This window comes from Jaculus jaculus, chromosome 7 (genome assembly GCF_020740685.1).
Source record: "Jaculus jaculus isolate mJacJac1 chromosome 7, mJacJac1.mat.Y.cur, whole genome shotgun sequence".
In the NCBI taxonomy this organism is placed as follows: Eukaryota; Metazoa; Chordata; class Mammalia; order Rodentia; family Dipodidae; genus Jaculus; species Jaculus jaculus.
The window spans coordinates 104072153-104091418 of record NC_059108.1 but is presented as its reverse complement, the minus strand read 5'-3'; the positions used below and the strand labels follow the sequence as shown (position 1 = coordinate 104091418).

Sequence of the window (19266 nt, the reverse complement as noted above, 5' to 3'; positions counted from 1 at the left end):
CCTTTCTCCCTCTCTCTGTCTCTAGTGAAAAAAAAAAATACACACACACACACACACACACACACACACACACACAAATAGGGCTGGAGAGATGGCTTGGTGCACTAATATGCTTGCCTGCAAAACCTAAGGACCTAGGTTTGGTTCCCTAGTATACATGCACGCCAAAGGACCCAGGTTCAATTCCCTAGGAGCCATATAAGCCGATGCACATTGTGGCACATGGGTCTGGAGTTCGTTTGCAGTGGCTAGAGGTCCTGGCACACCTGTTCTCACACTCTCTCCCTCTTTCTCATAAATAAATAAATAACAATAAAAATGTTTTAAAAATCCAAATAATACTTCATCCATGTTCATTAAAAAATTAATACTTTAAAGTTTTTTTTCTATTTTGGACAAAAGTCATATGCTGAAGTGTAGGGAGTGTGACTGTTGCATTACCTGTCTTTATACACCCAGCAGGAAAGTTTATCACGTGGGGTGGGTGGTCGTCCTTCAAATTTGGTGACTTTTTCCCAAACATAAGTTCCATCTCTTGTTCGTAAATTAACAAAGTAGAGCTTTTAAAAGATGAGAACATTATTAGCACATAGGGCAACTGGAAATTACATCTATATTGAAGAACCTGTGATACAAAAATTAACTTTTATTTTCAGTAAGTAAACATTTTACCCATTAGAAATTTAAAATCAGGGCTAGAGAGATGGCTTAGTGGTTAAGACGCTTGCCTGCAAAGCCAAAGGACACAGGCTTGATTTCCCAGTACCCACGTAAGACAGATATACAAGGTAGCATATATGTCTGGAGTTTGTTTGCAGCGGCTAGAGGTCCTAGTGCATCCATTCTCTCTTTCTGCCTCTTTCTCTCTGTCTCTCTCTCTTTCTGAAATAAATAAAAATAAAATATTTAGAAATTTAAAACAGCAGGAATAATGAAACAAGACAGTGTTTTAGAGAGAAAATGGTGTTAAAAGCATTACACAATAGATTTCTTCCCACCCTGCTTTTGCCTTATGAATCTGTCAATCAAATATGTAGCTAATTCTGAAGAGAGAAAGACCCAAGATGAGAATAGCAAAACCACAGCATTTCCATGTGTCATGAAGACCTTACAACTTAGGACTTGGGGCTGGAGAGGTGGTTCAGCTACTAAACATGCTTGTTTGCAAAGCCTGCCAAACAGGGTTCAATTCCCAGTACCCACTAAAAGTCAGGTGCACAAACTGGCACATGAGTCTGCAGTAGCAAAAGGCGCTGACATGCTCATTCCATTCTCTCTGTCTCTCAGTATGTGCACACACAAAAATGAGCAAATTAATTTTTTTTAAATTTTCCAAGTTAGGGTCTTGCTCTAGCCTAACCTGGCTGGAATTTCCTATGTAGTCTTAGGCTAGCCTCCAACTCACAGCAATCCTCCTACCTCTACTTCCAGAGTGCTGGGATAAGAGGCATGTGCCACCACGCCCAGCTAAAAAAATATTTTCCAACATAGGGTCTTGCCCTAGAACAGGCTGACCTGGAATTCACTATGTAATCTCAGACTGGCCTTGAACTAACAGTAATCCTCCTACCTCTGCTTCCCAAGTACCAGGATTAAAGGCATGTACCACCATGCCTGGCAAAAAATATGGTTTATGATAACTTAGGACTTTCTACAGTTTGATGTATGTACATATGTATGTTATATTGGTTTTTCAAGGTAGGGCCTCATTTCAGCCCAGGCTGACTTGGAATTCACTCTGTCGTCTCAGGGTGGCCTCAAACTCATGGTGCTCCTCCTACCTCTGCCTCTCAAGTGCTGGGATTAAAGGTGTGTGCCACATCTAGCCCCAGTTATTTTCTTTTAAAGACATATGTATATGGGCTGGGGAGATTGCTTAGTGGTTAGGGAGCTTGCTGGCAAAGCCAGAGGACCCAGTTTTGATTCCCGAGTACCCACTTAAAGCCAGATACACAACGTGGCACATGCATCTGGAGTTCATTCGCAGTGTCTAGAGGCCCTGACATGGCCATTCTCTATTTGCCTCTCTATCTCAAATAAATATTTGTATATTTGTAAAATGTGATGATGCATTGAACATTGTGTTCTACTGTGCTCCTGAGTGAAAAGAAAGCATTACTCGGTTGCTGTAGCCTTTGTCATCATATCCTCCAAAAACGTACAGCCTTCCATTAATGCAGGCACCACAGCTTCCAGACATGGCCGTAGGGAGCTCTCCTTCCATGATGTGCATTTTCCTGCAGTAAGAGTGACACAGCATGTCTTAGGTGAAGGCAAATAAAAATCCTTTTAAGGACTTCTGGTTAAGATGGTGGCGTAGGAACCACACCAAAGTAGCCTAGGGGAGAAAAAGCCAAAACAAAAACAAAAAAAACAGCAAAATACACTCTTTTACTAAAAAGTGAGGCATATAAGAAATTACTAATGGCAGCAGAGAAGTAGGAAAGATCCAGAGCATCCAGAGCCCAGATAGGCAGGCAGAAGCGGCTCCAGCAGTGGCGGCACCAGGTCCATGGGGCCACAGCTTCAAGGTTCAGCTTGAGCTGCAGGAAAAGCCAGGTGAGAGGATTTTTCCACTCACACGGAGCTCTTCGCAAACTCAGAAACATGAAGGGAGGACTGCAGCAAACAACACAGGAGCAGATCATGAGGTAGAGGATCACATGGACAAGCGGGAGAACTAGAGCCACCATCTACAGCCTCCCCTCACCCACCACCAGCACCAGTGCCTGAAAGCACCAGAGACATGGCAAAGACAGCCCATAGCACCCAGCACCATCAACAAGAGCAGAGATCCAACAACCCAGCCAGCCTACTGGAACCCACAGTGTACCAAAGAGGAACTCAAGCAGGAGTGCAGCATAACAGAGAACAAATCATCCCAAAAGGAAACTGGGATTACACCAGGTCAGGACCCACCAAATAAGCCTGGTAAATAGACCTGAACCAGAAGTGCTAATTTCACATTCCATATCAGGATAAATTATATGTTAAATCTGATGGATGGTCAGATTTGCCACTCTTTTTTTTTTAATTTAAGACAGATATGATGGTAACACACCTTTGTTTGTTTATTTTTATTTATTTATTTGAGTAACTCTGACTGGTTTTTCTTTATTATTTCTATTTCCTTATTTATGTCTTATATTGACCTCTTTATTTCATTAAATTGGTTTCCTGTGTCTTCTTTGATTCCTTTGAGTTCCTCTTTCATTCCTTTGATTTCCTCTTTGACTACTTTGAGCATATTTATAATCATTCTTTTGTAATCTTTCTCAAGCATTTCCTCTAACTCATTCTCACTGGAGGACATTTTTTTTTTAGAGGTCATTTCTGATGCATTAATACTTTCTGGTGGATTTATATTGTTTTGATTTTTGGTTTTTCTTGTATTATAATGTATATATTTTTGCATCTTGGATTAATTTAATGCTTGGATTTTCTAGTTAGCTGCAGTATTATTAGCAATGAAGAACACAGTCAATGACATTTTTAAATAACTCTGCAGATAATCCCACCAGTAGACTGGATGAATGAGAGGAAAGAATATCTAAACTAGAAAACCAGGTGGCAGATCTTATACAGTCCAACAAAGAGAAAGACAAATAATAGCAAAGTATGAATGGGAATTTCAAGATATTCAGGACACTATGAAAAGATCAAACATAAGAATTCAGGGTATAGTAGAAGGAGAAAAATTTCATTCCAAAGACATAGTAGGCATTTTCAACAAAATCATAGAAGAAAACTTCCCCCAAATTGAAAAAGAGGTGCCAATGCAGATATAGGAATCCTTTAGAACACTAACCAGACAAAACCTGGAAAGAACCTCTCCTAACCATATTATAATTAAACTACCAAAATACAAACCAAAGAAAATATATTGAAAGCAGTTAGAGAGAAAAATCAAGTTAACTACAAAGGCAAGCCCATCAGGATCATAGCAGATTACTCAACCCAAACTTTAAAAGCCAGAAGGGCTTGGAGTGATGTATTCCAAGTTCTGAAAGATAACAACTGTCAACCAAGCTTGCTTTATCCTGCAAAGATATCCATTCAAACAGACAGAGAAATAAGGACATTTGCAACAAAAGTAGGCTAAAGGAATATTTGAAGACAAAACCAGCTTTACAGAAAATACTTGAAAGAATCTTCCATGCTGAAGAGAAAGAAAAGCACACATATAAGGAACCTGGAAAAAAACAAACAATGCTCAAATACTAGTTAATACAAGAGAGCAAAGGTAACACCGGGAGAACTACAAAAATGGCAAAAATAAATACACACCTTTCAATAATATCTCTTAATATCAATAGCCTCAATGCCCCAACCAAAAGACATAGGTTTGCAGACTGGGTTAAAAAGCAGGATCCGGGCTAGAGAGATGGCTTAGCAGTTAAGCGCTTGCCTGTGAAGCCTAAGGACCCCGGTTCGAGGCTTGGTTCCCCAGGTCCCACGTTAGCCAGATGAACAAGGGGATGCACGCGTCTGGAGTTTGTTTGCAGAGGCTGGAAGCCCTGGTGCACCTATTCTCTCTCTCTCCCTCTGTCTTCCTCTCTGTGTCTGTCGCTCTCAAATAAATAAATAATTTTTTAAAAAAGCAGGATCCATAAATTTGTTGCCTTCAAGAAACTCATCTTTCTATAAAGGATGGGCACTATCTTAGGGGGAAAGGTTAGAAAATGGTGTTTCAAGCAAATGAGACCAGAAAACAAGTGAGAGTTACTATCCTAATATCTGACAAGGTAGACTTCAGACCAACATTAGTTATGAAAGATAAGAAAGGTCACTTTATATTGACTAAAGGCACACTCCACCAGGAAGACATTATAATCCTAAACATACATGCACCTAACATAGCTCCCAAATTCATCAAACAAACACTATTAGAACTAAGGTCACAGATCACCCCAAACACAGTAGTAGTGGGTGACTTTAACACCCTACTCTCATAGAGTGACAGGTCATCCCTGCAAAAAATAAACAAAGAAACATCTGGGTTAAATAAGGTCATAGAACAAATGGACCTAATAGATATATACAGGACATTTCATCCAAATGCTGCAGAATATACATTCTTTTCAGCAGTACATGGAACATTCTCTAAAATAGACCATATATTAGGATACAAAGCAAATCTTAACAAATACAGGAAAATTGAAATAATTCTTTGCATTCTATCTGACCACAATGGAATCAAACTACAATCAATAGCAAGAAAAGCTATACAGCATACACAAAGTCATGGAAACTAAACAATACACTACTAAATGATGAATAGGTCAATGAAGAAATCAAGAAAGAAATCAAAAAATTCATAGAGTCAAATGATAATGAGAACACAACATACCAAAACCTTTGGGATACAATGAAGGTAGTCCTAAGAAGAAAATTTATAGCTTTAAGTGCCTATATTAAGAAATTAGAAAGGTCGCAAGTAAATGACCTAATGTTTCAACTTAAAGCCTTGAAAAAAGAAGAACAAGGCAAACCCAAAATCAGTAGATGGGAAGAATAATAAAGATTAGGGCAGAAATTAATGAAATAGAGACCGAAACAACAATCCAAAGAATCAATGAAACAAAGAATAGGTTCTTTGAAAGGATAAATGAAATTGATAAAACCTTAGCAAATCTGACCAAAAAAAAAAAAAGAGAGAGAGAGAGAGAGACAAATTAATAAAATTAGAGATGAAAATGGAAGCATCACAACAGATACCAGAGAAATTCAAAAAATCATAGGGACATACTACAAAAACATATATTCAACTAAGTATGGAAATCTGCAAGAAATGGATGATTTCCTTGATTTATAAGACCTACCTAAATTAAAGCAATATGAGATTAATCACCTAAATAGACCTATAACAAGTATGGAGATCCAAGCAGTTATTAAAAATCTACCAACTAAAAAATGTCCAGGGTGGGGGGAGAGAGGGTATTACCATAGGATATTTTTTTTATAATCATGGAAAATGTTAATAAAAATTAAATAAATAAATAAATAAATAAAAAGTTCAGGCCCAGATAAATTCACTGGTGAATTTTACCAGACTTTCAGGGAGGAACTAACACCATTGCTTCCTAAGCTTTTCCATAAAATAGGAAAAAAAAAGGAATCCTACCAAACTCCTTCTATGAAGCCAGCATCACCCTGCTACCAAAACCAGGCAAAGATAGAACATAAAAAGAAATATAGAGACCAATCTCCCTCATAAGCATAGATGCAAACATTCTCAACAAAATATTGACAAACAGAATACAAGAATGTCTGGGCATGGTGGTGCACGCCTTTAATCCCAGCACTCAGGAGGCAGAGGTAGGAGGATCGCTGTGAGATCGAGGCCACCCTGAGACTGCATAGTTAATTACAGGTAAGCCTGGGCCGGAGTGAGACCCTACCTCAAAAAAACAAAAACAAAAAAAGAATATGTCAGAAAGATCATTTACTCTGCCCAAGTAGGCTTTATCCCAAGGATGCAGGGATGGTTCAACATACACAAATCGATAAATCTAATACATTACATAAATGGACTGAAGGACAAAAATCACATGGTCATCTCATTAGATGCAGAGAAAGCATTTGACAAAATCCAACATCCCTTCATGATAAAAGTCCTACAGAGACTGGGAATAGAAGGAACATATTTCAATATAATAAAGGCTATTTATGACAAGCCTACAGCCAACATGTTACTAATGGGGAAAAACTGGAAGCTTTTCCACTAAAATCAGGAACAAGACAAGGGTGTCTACTGTCCCCACTTTAATTTAATATAGTTCTGGAAGTCTTAGCCATAGCAATAAGTCAAGAGACACACATAAAAGGGATACAATTGGAAAGGAACAGATCAAGTTATCATTATTTGCAGATGACATGATTCTATACATAAAGGACCCTAAAGACTCTACTGGCAAACTGTTAGAGCTGATAAACACATACAGCCACGTAGCAGGATACAAAATAAATGCACAGAAATCAGTAGCATTCCTGTATGCTAACAACAAACACACAGAGGAAGAAATCAGAGAATCACTCCCATTCACAATTGCATCAAAAAAATAAAGTACCTTGGGATAAACCTAACCAAGGAAGTAAAGGATCTCTACAATGAAAACTATAAGACACTCAAGTGAGAAATTGCAGAAAACACTAGGAAATGAAAAAACATCCCTTGTTCCTGGATTGGAAGAATCAATATTGTGAAAATGGCAATCTTACCAAAAGCAATCTACACATTTAATGCAATCTCCATCAAAATTTCAATGGCATTCTTCATGGAAATAGAAAAAACAATCCAAAAATTCATTTGGAATCACAAAAAATCTCAAATATCTAAAATATACTGAGCAACAAAAATAAGGCTGGTGGTATCACCATACCTGATTTTAACCTATATTACAGAGCCATAGTAACAAAAACTACATTGTACTGGCACAAAAGCAGATATGTAGATCAATGGAGCAGAATAGAGGACCCAGATGTAAGTCTGGGTAGCTACAGCCACCTGATCTTCAACAAAAATGCCAAAAATATTCATTGGAGAAAAGACAGCCTCTTCAGCAAATGGTGCTGGGAAAACTGGATATATATCTGTAGAAGGATGAAAATAGATTCTTCTCTCTCTCCATGTACAAGAATTAAGCCCAAATGAAATAAAGACCTTAACATCAGACCGGAAACTCTGAAACTGCTAGAGGAAAAAGTAGGGGAAACCCTTCAATATACTACTCTTTGCACATACTTCCTGAATATAACTCCAATTGCTGGGACCTCACGAAATTACAAAGATTTTGTACGGCAAAGGGCATGGTGAATAAAGCAAAGAGGAAACCTATAGAATGGGAAAAAATTTTTTGCCAGCTATACATCTGATAGAGGATTAATATCTAGGATATACAAAGAACTCAAAAAATTAAATAATAAGAAATCAAACATGCCAATTAAGAATTGGCTATGGGGGCTGGAGAGATGGCTTAGCGGTTAAGCGCTTGCCTGTGAAGCCTAAGGACCCCGGTTCGAGGCTCGGTTCCCCAGGTCCCACGTTAGCCAGATGCACAAGGGGGCGCACGCGTCTGGAGTTTGTTTGCAGAGGCTGGAAGCCCTGGCACGCCCATTCTCTCTCTCTCCCTCTGTCTTTCTGTGTCTGTCGCTCTCAAATAAATAAATAAATAAATAATTAAAAAAAAAAAAAGAATTGGCTATGGAACTAAATAGAGAGTTCTCAAAAGAAGAAATACACATGGCATATGTGGTGGTTTGATTCAGGTGTCCCCCATAAACTTAGGTGTTCTGAATGCTAGGTTCCCAGCTGATGGATATTTGGGAATTAATGCCTCCTGGAGGGAGTGTATTGTTAGGGGCAGGCTTATGGGCTTAATAGCCAGTCACCCCATGCCAGTGTATGGCATACCCTCCTATTGCTGTGGTCCACCTTATGTTGGCCAGGGGGTGATGTCCACCCTCTGCTCATGCCATCATTTTCCCCTGCCATTGTGGAGCTTTCCCTCGAGCCTGTAAGCCAAAATAAATCTCTTTTTCCAAGAAACTGCTCTTGGTTGGGTGATTTCTAACAGCAATGTGAACCGGAGTGCAACAGTAAAGTGGTACCAAGGAGTGGGATTGCTGCTAGACACCTGACTATGTGGCTTCAGCCTTTTGTAGCTGATTTTCAAGAGGAAAGTGGAAGGAGTTGAAACCTTGGCCTAAGAGATGCCTTGCAGTGCTGTAAGGACAGCTTGATGGACTATTCTGGTCTGAGCTGCAAGACCTGAATGCAGTAAGAACTATGGACTGTGAGGTTTGGCTTATGAGGGTGAGAAAGAGCTTTGCTTGGACTGGGCTAGCAGTTTGTGTGAGAAGCTTGCTCTTATGCCTGTGTCCTGAGAAGTTGTGTGGGGTTGCTTTGCGTAGTAATGAACTGGTGTGTGCAGGGGGATATGGCACAGAAAGAAAAACCTTTGGGTGAACTGTTGCCTGTTCAGCTGCAACTGAAAGATTACAGCCTTTGAGACTGGACTAGCTGAACTACACTGGGGCAACAAGAAGAATGTAGACTCTTTAGAAGGGGCCTGAGTGCTCAAGGAGTGTCCTGTTCTATATCCCTAGTCATCAGGGAAATGCAGATTAAAACTATGCTGAGATTCTATCTCACTCCTGTCAGATTGGCTACCATCATGAAAACAAATGACCATAAATGCTGGTGAGGATGTGGAAAAAGAGGAACCCTTCTACACTGTTGGTGGGAATGCAATCTGGTCCAGCCACTGTGCAAATCAGTGTGGAGGTTCCTAAGATAGCTAAAAATAGATCTACCATATAACCAAGCTATAGCACTCCTAGGCATATATCCTAAAGACTCACCTCATTACCTTAGAGATACTGGTGCAACCATGTTTATTACTGCTCAATTCACAATAGCTGGGAAATGGAACCAGCTTAGATGTCCTTCAACTGATGAGTGGATAATGAAGATATAGCACATTTATACAATGGAGTTCTACTCAGCAGTAAAGAAAAATGGAGTTACGCAATTTGTAGGAAAATGAATGGATCTGAAAAGGATTATACTAAATGAGGTAACCCAGGCCCAGAAAGCCAAATGTCACATGTTCTCTCTTATATATGGATCCTAGCTACAGATAGCTGGACTTCTGTGTAAATAGAAGAAAACTCATTACCAAAGGCCTGTAAGCTAGAACATAGATATAAAGTGAAGAGAAAGGAAGAGAGGGGGGTACTTAATAGGATGGTATTATACATATGTAAGTAGAAGAATAGATTAATGGGGGTGTAGAGGCCCAAGTGAGGTCAGGGGAAGAGACTGAGTAAAGGAAAGGTGGAGGGAGGGCTATTCAAAATCTTCGAAGATATAAATAAATCACATAGAAACTTACTTTTTTGGGCAATGGAACACTTAGGAGCTGTAGATTGTTGCTAGACAATTTTCAGTGTCAGGGATGGAATAACTTCCACTGAGTTGTTGGCAGAGAGGTCCCTGATGCCCCCAAACATTACAGGTCATTGCTGAGACCCTTGCTTTCCCACCAAGAATAGATGGTAAGACTCTATTGCTGAAGACTCCACATACTTGAGCTGCAAGGCCACTGAGAAATCCTGCTGGAAATTAACTGATAACCTCCCCCATGTAGACCAGCTGACAGAAAGCTGGAAGAAGCCATTCTGCCTGCAGTTCAATGGGAGAGAGAAATCACCAGTGAAGATACTTGCCAGTGGACACTGCAAGCCTTATATTTTGCCAGCCAGGCCAAATGAGCCAACAGGTGCTATAGTGGCACATCTGTCATGGTGGAAACCAACTGCCCTATAATTGGACTGGAGGCCCGCTACATGGGAGGGAATACATCCCTGACACTGAAAACTTAAAACAGGGGTAGTCATGAGTCCTAGGGTTGTAATGTCTGCTGCTGTCTGGCTTAATGTCTATACTATGCTCATCAAATTGCCCAGTAAGCACTTCTCTTAATGTTCATTCTTATATATTAATGCTACTCTCACTTTTGTTAAAGACCCTTCTCTTTTCAGATGGCAGTGACCTTCCGATGACTCAGAAGGCATCATGGTGCTGGAAAGAAGTGACAGGAGTGATAGGAACTGCAATATCTCTATCACACCTTTCAAGGTTCAGAGTCCATTGTGGAAGCAGTGGCAGAAAGAATGTAAGAGCCAAAGGAATGGTAGGACTCCTTAAAACATGCTTCCCGCCGGCACAAAATGGCCTGGATACCTCTAACCTCACAGTGCCTGATATTACCTACACAAGACTATAATAATAGGAGGAAAAGATCATGACATCAAAATAAAAGAGAGGTTGATTGAGAGGGGGAGGGAATATAATGGAGAATGGAGTTTCAAAGGGGAAAGTGGGAGAAGGGAGAGCATTACCATGGGATATTGCTTATAATCATGGAAGTTGTTAATAAAAAAAAATTAAGCCAGACGTGGTGGTGCATGCCTTTAATCCCAGCACTCAGGAGGCAGAGGTAGGAGGATCACCGTGAGTTCAAGGCTACCCTGAGACTCCATAGTGAATCCAGGTCAGTCTGGGCCAGAGTGAGACCCTACCTCGAAAAAAAAAAATTAAAAAGAAAAATATCCTTTTAAGGCTGAGGAGATGGCTCAATGATTGAAGGCACTTGTTTTCAAAGCCTGATATTTGATTCAAAATTATCCCACATAAACCAGATGTACAAAGTGTTATATGTATCTCAAACTCATTTACAGTTGTAGTAAAAACGCATGCTTTCTCCTCTCTCTCTCAAATAAATAAATAATAAAATCCTTTTACTGTCCCTGAGTGCTCTTTTAGTGTAAAGTATTACTGCCAATCACATTTAAAATGTAGTCATAAGCCGGGTGTGGTGGTGCATGCCTTTAATCCCAGCACTCAAGAGGCAGAGGTAGGAGGATCTCTGTGGGTTCAAGGCCACCCTGACACTATATAGTAAATTCCAGGTCAGCCTGAGCCAGAGTGAGAACCCTACCTCAAAAAACCAAAATAATAATAATAATAATAATAATAATAATAATAATAAGTTAAAAATGTAGTCATAGCCAGGTATGGTAGCATGCACCTGTAATCCTAGCAATGAGGAGAGTGAAGCAGGTTGGGCTACACGGTGATCCCTGTCTAAAAAAAACCAAAAAATAGCAAAATTCTAAAATCAAGGATAAAGACCTTTCAACCTACTAAGAGGGGGAAAAAATATCAAAAAATTATGATACATGTTACCAGAAGTGGAAATCAGTAAAGTAAGACCGTTTTCAGAAACAGTGTGCTGCTTTTGAGAAGAATGGTAAGAGACAAAGAATGAAGATGAAGGCTGGAGAGATGGTTTAGCAGTTAAGGCACTTGCTGCAAAGCCAAAGGACCCAGGTTTGATTCCCCACGACCCATGTAAGCCAGATGCACATGGTAGTACATGTGTCTGGAGTTTGTTTGTTTGCAGTGCTAAAGGCCTTGGAACACCCATTCTCCCTCTCTCTCTCTCTCTCTCTCTCTCTCTTTCTTTCTCTCTCTCTCTCCCTCCCTCCCTCCCTCCCTCCCTCCTAAATAAATTTTAAAAATAAAAACAAAAGAATGAAGAGGGGAAGGGAGTAGGGACAGAGCCACAGAACATTAAAAGAAAAGGAGGCCAGGATATGGTAGCTCACACCTTTAGTCCTAGCACTTAGGAGGCTGAGATAAAAGAACTGATATGAGTTTGAGGTCAGCTTGGAACTACAGAGTGAGTTTCAAGTCTGCCTGGGCTACAGTGATCCCTTACCTCAAAAACAAAACAACAACAACAAAAAAAAATAGACAAGAACTTCATAAATGTTGTGGTACATTAAAAATGTGGTCTCAGGCCGGGCGAGGTGGTGCACGCCTTTAATCCCAGCACTCGGGAGGCAGTGGTAGGAGGATCTCCGTGAGTTCGAGGCCACCCTGAGGCTACATAGTGAATTCCAGGTCAGCCTGAGCCAGAGACCCTACCTCAAAAAAAACAAAAAACAAAATGTGGTCTGAAACTTCTTATAGTCTATGTAAACATTAGTAAGTTAGCAGGACTGGACATTCTATAATTTAAAATTACTTACCACAGCCCACTATCAATATCATAGGTCCAGATTTCATCATTAGGTAAATACACTTCATTGTCTTCAATAGACTGAAAAACAGAACACAAAACATAAAATTGTGTTTTTCAAATTATATTTTTCAATTACATAGTAACAAGTAGTTTCTCAGGGTGAGAAAAACTGAAATTGGGATGGATAGATGGCTTAGCAATTAAGGTGCTTGCCTGAAAAGGCAAAGGACCCAGGTTCGATTCCCGAAGACCCACATAAGCTAATACACAAGGCAGCACAAATGTCTGCAGTTCGTTTGCAACGGCAGAAGTCCCTGGCATGCCCATTCTCTCTATCAGCCTCTCTCTCACCAATAATTTTTTTCTTTTTTTTTGAGATAGGGTCTCACTTTAGCCCAGACTGACCTGAAACTTTTTAAAAATTTTGCCGGGCATGGCTTCATTCTTTAAAAAAAAAGCAGCTGAGAATGGTGGCACATGCTTTTAACCCCAGTACTCAAGAGGCAGAGATGAGGATTGCTGTAAGTCTGTGAGTTCGAGGCCACCCTGAAACTACATAGTGAATTCCAGGTTAGCCTGGGCTAGAGGGGAACCCTACCTTGAAAAACCAAACCAAACAAAAATAAACCTTCTTTGGGCTGGAGAGATGGCTTAGCGGTTAAGCGCTTGCCTGTGAAGCCAAAGGACCCCAGTTCGAGGCTCAATTCCCCAGGACCCACGTTAGCCAGATGTGCAAGGGGGCACACGTGTCTGGAGTTTGTTTGTAGTGGCTGGAGGCCCTGGCGTGCCCATTCTCTCTCTCTCTCTCTCTCTCTCTCACTTTCTCTCTGTGTCACTCTCAAATAAATAATAAAAAAATTTAACAAAAAAAAAAAAGTTCTTTTAGCTGGGTGTAGTGGCACACACCTTTAATCCCAGCACTTGGGAGGCTGAGGTAGGAGGATCGCCATGAATTCAAGGCCACTCTGAGAATATAGACTGAATTCCAGATCATCAAGACCCTACCTTGAAAAATCAAACCAAACAAACAAACAAACTTTTTTAAACTTTATTTATTTGAGAGAGAGAGAAGGAAAAAAGGTAGAGAGAATGGACACACCACGGCCTCTAGCAACTGCAAACAAAGTCCAGATGCATCTGGGGAATGAAACCTGGGTCCTTTGGCTTTGTAGGCAAGCACCTTAACCACTAAGTCATCTCTCCAGCCCTAGAACATTCTTTTTTAAAAATTATTTATTTTCATATATGTGTGTATGGATGAGTGCTCTAGATATCTTACTGCTGTAATTGAATGCCTATCTGGCTTTATGTGGATGGCTGGGTAATTGAACCCAGGCTTATAGGCTTTGCAAGCAAGCACCTTTAACTGGTGAGCCATCTCCCCAAGCCCACAAATAACAAATTCTGACAGTAATGATGAGCATTAAGAATAATACAATGATCTCACCGGGCATGGTGGCACACGCTTTTAATCCCAGTACCTGCCCCCCCCACAAACAACAACAATAACAAACTTAAGTATCCTATAGGGACTAGAGAGACAGCACTGAAAACAACAAAACTTATGAATTAAAACAAATTTTTACATTAATCTGTCATGATTTTTAAAATTTTATTTTTATTTATTTGCAAGGGGACACAGAGAGAGAATGGGTGCACCAGGGCTTCTAGCTGCTGCAAATGGACTCCATATGCATGTGCCACCTCTTCTATCCATCTTTACATGTGTACTGGGGAACTGAACCTGGGTGGTTAGGCTTTGCAGGCAAGTGCCTTAATAGCTGAGCTATCTCTCCAGCCATCTGTCATGATTCTTTTAATATTTTTATTTTTATTTATTTATTTTGAGAGAGAAAGAGAGAGAGAGAATGGGTATACCAGGGCCTCCAGCCACTGCAAACTAACTCCAGACGTATGCACTCCCTTGTGCATCTGGCCAACGTGGGTCCCCTGGCTTTGCAGGCAAACACCTTAAGTGCTAAGACATCCCTCCAGCCTTCTGTTATAATTTTTTTTTTTTTTTTTTTGGTTTTTCGAGGTAGGGTCTCACTTTGGTCCAGGCTGACCTGGAATCGACTATAGTCTCAGGATGGCCTTGAACTCACGGCGATCCTCCTACCTCTGCCTCCCGAGTGCTGGGATTAAAGGTGTGCGCCACCACGCCCGGCTCTCTGTTATAATTTTTAAGAATCTACTGAATAGCCGGGTATGGTGGCACACAGCTTTAATCCCAGCACTCCGGAGGCAGAGGTGGAAGGATCACTGTGAATTGCTAGGCCACCCTAAGACTACATAGTGAATTCCAGGTCAGCCTGGACTACAGACAGATCCTACTTCAAGAAAAAAAAAAATCTACTGAATAATACTGAAAACCTACAACAGGGGTAGTCATGAGCCCTAGGGGTGTAACATCTGCTGCAGTCTGGTTAAATGTATATTCTATCTCACCAAACTGCCCACTAAGCACTTCTCTTAATGCTCATAACCATATATTGATGCTACTCTTACTTTTGGTTAGAGAAGCTTCTCTTTTCAGATGGCAGTGACGTTGGGATGACTCAGAAGGCAACATGGTGCTGAGAAGAAGTGACAGAAGTGCAGTGCTCAGCACTGCAATATTTCTATCAACCTTCCAAGGCTCAGGGTCGATTGCAGAAGAGGTGGCAGAAAGAATGTAAGAACCAAAGGAAGGGTACAAATCCTTACAACATGCTCCTTCAGACACAAAATGGCCTGGATATCCATGACCTCACAGTGCCTGACACTACCTACACAAGACTATCATAATAGGAGGAAAAGATCATGACATCAAAATAAAAGATTGATTGAGAGGGGAGGGGATATGATGGAGAGTGGAGTTTCAAAGGGGAAAATGGGGATAGGGAGGGAATTACCATGGGATATTGTTTACAATTATGGAAGTAGTCAATAAAAGATGTGGTGGCACAAACCTTTAATCTCAGCAGTAACGAGGCTGAGGTTGGAGGATTGCCATGAGTTTGAGGCCACTCTGAGGGTACACAGTGAATTCTAGGTTAGCCTGGGCTATATATAGCAAGACCCTACCTCAAAAAATAATCATGATAAGGTAGAGGGCTGGGGAGATGGCTCTGCAGTTAAAGGCACTTGCTTGCAAAGACTGCCAACCCAGGTTTGTGTGTGTGTGTGTGTATTCACACATACACATACACATACACATACATACACATATATTATTTTATTTTTTAAGAAGAGGCAGACGGGTGTGGTGACATACACCTTTAATCCCAGCACTCGGGATGCAGAGGTAGGAGGATTGCCATGAGTTCAAGGACATCCTGAAGGCCACTACATAGTGAATTCCAGTTCAGCCTGGACTACAGCAAGGCACTACCTCAAAAAATTAAAAATAAAATTAAAAAAAGAGGCAGCTAGAGTGAAAGAATGGGGATGCCAATACCTCTAGCCACTGCAAACGAACTTCAGGCACTTGTGCATCTGGCTTATGTGAATACTGGGAAATCAAACTCAGGTCCTTAGATTTTGCAGGCAAGTCTCTTGACCTCTGAGCCATCTCTCCAGCCTTGTGTTGTGTTCTGAGGCAGGGTCTCCCTGTGTAGCCCATGTTGGCCTTAAACTCAGATCCTCCTACCTCTACATCCCAAGTTCTAGAATTATAGACATACACTCCCATTGTCAGCATCTTTCATATCTTTTATTCCTGTGAGCATACTACCCATTCTTAAGAAATAAAGGAACAACTAAATTTGATACTTTAATTAAAGACAAGCCATAGACTAGGAAGTGGCATTGGTGTTTTAATTTTATTATTGGTGATATTTCCTTTATAATTTTTTTGTTTTATTTTTAATTTATTTGAGAGGGACAGACAGAGATAGAAACAGGCAGATAGGGAAGGAGAGAGAGAGAGAATGGGCACATCAGGGCTTCTAGCCACTGCAAATGAACTCCAGAGAAGTGCTCCCTCTTGTGCATCTGACTTATGTGGGTCCTGGGGAATCGAGCCTCGAACCAGAGGTCCTTAGGCTTCACAGGCAAGCACTTAACCACTAAGCCATTTCTCCAGCCCAGTATTTCCTTTATAAATGTTTACTCAAGTGCCTAATGAAGTCAATTGGATCTAGTTTCCTTTTTGAAAAGGTTCAGAATTACATATTTATTTTGTGTTAAAGGGCAATTCATGTTTTCTATTGGTGTTAAATTGGTAAGTTATAGATCTCTAGAAACTTGTCTATCTCACATAAAATTTTATACCTTATTAGCATTAAAAAGAATCTGCTGAATAATTCAAAATAGCAAGCTTAAAGAATCAATTTAAGGATATTTAAAATATTTTATTTTACTTATTTGACACAGAGAGAGGGGGAGAGACAATGGGTGCACCAGGGCCTCCAGCCACTGCAAACAAACTCCAGACACATGCGCTCCCTTGTGCATCTGGCTAACATGGGTCTTGGGGAATAGAACCTGTGTCCTTTGGCTTTGCAGGCAAACACCTTAACCACTAAGCTACCCCTCCAGCCCAATGTGCTCAGTAGGGACTGGAGAGATAGTTCAGTGGTTAAAGATGCTTACTTGAAGTTACAAAGCTTGCCAGCCCAGGTTTAATTCCTCAGCACCCATATAAAGGGAGATGCAAAAAGTGGTACACATATCTGGTATCTGCAGTAACAAGAGACCTGCCTGGCATATGTACACACATATAAATGAGTAAATAAATGCTTTAAAAAATCCAATCTCGGGGCTGGAGGGGTGGCTTAGTGGTTAAGGCATTTGCCTACAATGCCAAAGGATCCAGGTTTGATTCCCCAGGACACATGTTAGCCAGATGCACAAGGGGTGCATATGTCTGGAGTTCATTTGCAGTGGCTAGAGGCCCTGACATGCCCATTCTTTCTCTTCCCTTCTTTCTCTGTCAAATGAATAAATAAATTTAATATTTTAAAAACTCAATCTCATAACAACTATCACATAATAATGATAAAAAGAACACTACCCCGTCCATTTATAAACACAGATCCAAAAATTCTTAAAATATTATTAGTTCAAAAGATTCAATAATAAAAAAAAGATCCAATAATAAGCCAGGCATAGTGGCACATGCCTTTAATCCCAGCACTTGGGAGGCAAAGGTAGGAGGATCACCATGAGTCTGAGGCCACCCTGAAACCACATAGTGAGTTAATTCCAGGTCAGTCTGAGCTAGAGTGAGAGCCTACCTTGAAAATACAAAAAAAAAAAAAAAAAATCCAATAATATATAATATATTTAAAAAGATACTTCCCGGAGCTGGAGAAATGGCTCAGTGGCTTAGGTGCTTGCTTGTAAAACTGAAGGACCAAGGTTCCATTCCCTAGGACACACGTAAGCCAGATGCACAAAGTGGTGCATGCATCTGGAATTTGTTTGCAGTAGCTGGAGACCCTGGCATGCCCATTCTCTCATTTTCTTTCTGTATCTCAAGTATATAAATAAAAATACTTTTAACCCGGGCCTCGTGGCACATGCCTTTAATCCCAGCACTTGGGAGGCAGAGGTAGGAGGATCGCCATGAGTTCAAGGCCACCCTGAGACTACATAGTGAATTCCAGGTCAGTCTGAGCTAGAGTAAGACCCTACCTTAAAAAACAAAAACAAAACAAAACAAAACAAACAAACAAAAAAAACCTACACAAACTTAAAAAAAGAAAAAACCAACAAACTGAAAACTAAAAATGGTCTGGGGACATGGCTCAGCAATTAATAAGACTTGCTTTCAAAGTAGGCTGGTCTTTTCCCAGTATCTACATAAACTTAGATGTACCAGGGATACATGCATCTGGAGTTCATTTGCAACAGCAAGAGGCCTTGGCATGCCCATGTGCTTGTGCTTGCTTGCATGCTATCACTGTCTCTCCCCTCTCCCCGCTGTCACCTCTCTCCCTCTCCCTCTCCCTCTCTCTCTCTCTCTCTCTCTCTCTCTCACGCACACACACACACACACACACACACACACACACACACACACAAACACACACACTGTTGCAGTTAGCATCTTGTTGCTAGAACCAACATCTGACCAAAAGCATCTTATGAGAGGAAGGGGTTTATTTCAGGCTTACAAATTCCAGGGGAACACCATCAATCGTGGAAGAAGCTGGCTCTCCTCCATAAATCCAAGCAGAGATACCACCAAACAGCCAGCAAACACCAGAAGCAGGAAGACTCTAGAACTTCAAACTGTTCTCCTCCCCCAGTGACATACCTCTTTCCCCAGGAGAGATCTGCCCACTGGAGACTCATGTTTCAAGCCTGAGTCTTTGAAGCCATACATTCAAAGTACCACACATACACAGAAATAAATAAAACAAAACAAAAAACCTAAAAATTGCTTAGAAGACAACAATGGATACCTAAGATGCAGAAAACACTAAGGAAACTACTGAAATTATTAAAATTATAACTTCTGGTCAAAGAACCATCAGCAAGTTTCAAAGACAAAACTCCAAACTGTAAAGACACTTTCAATTCATTTAACCATATACTTAAAGAATTCATACACATCAGCTAGAAAGACAGCCCAACAGAAAATATATGTGGTAGTATTTTACAAAAGACGACACAAGTAGTCCATAAAGATATGAAAAGAAATTCAAGCTTATTGGTAATCTGAATGATGTAAGCAAGAACCACT

General features: G+C 40.5%; 1 protein-coding gene across 2 annotated transcripts in view; it reads right to left on the bottom strand.

The window, feature by feature from the left end:
- Klhdc1 (kelch domain containing 1) overlaps positions 1-19266 on the bottom strand; it is a 70290-nt gene that overhangs the window by 39709 nt on the left and 11315 nt on the right. For both annotated transcript variants that reach the window (XM_045155062.1, XM_045155063.1), the window contains exons 2-4: positions 12601-12671; positions 2120-2237; positions 442-560 (exon numbers count right to left, since the gene is read on the bottom strand). In XM_045155062.1, the coding sequence (XP_045010997.1) occupies positions 442-560; positions 2120-2237; positions 12601-12671 (308 nt within the window). The remainder of the gene's footprint in view (positions 1-441; positions 561-2119; positions 2238-12600; positions 12672-19266) is intronic.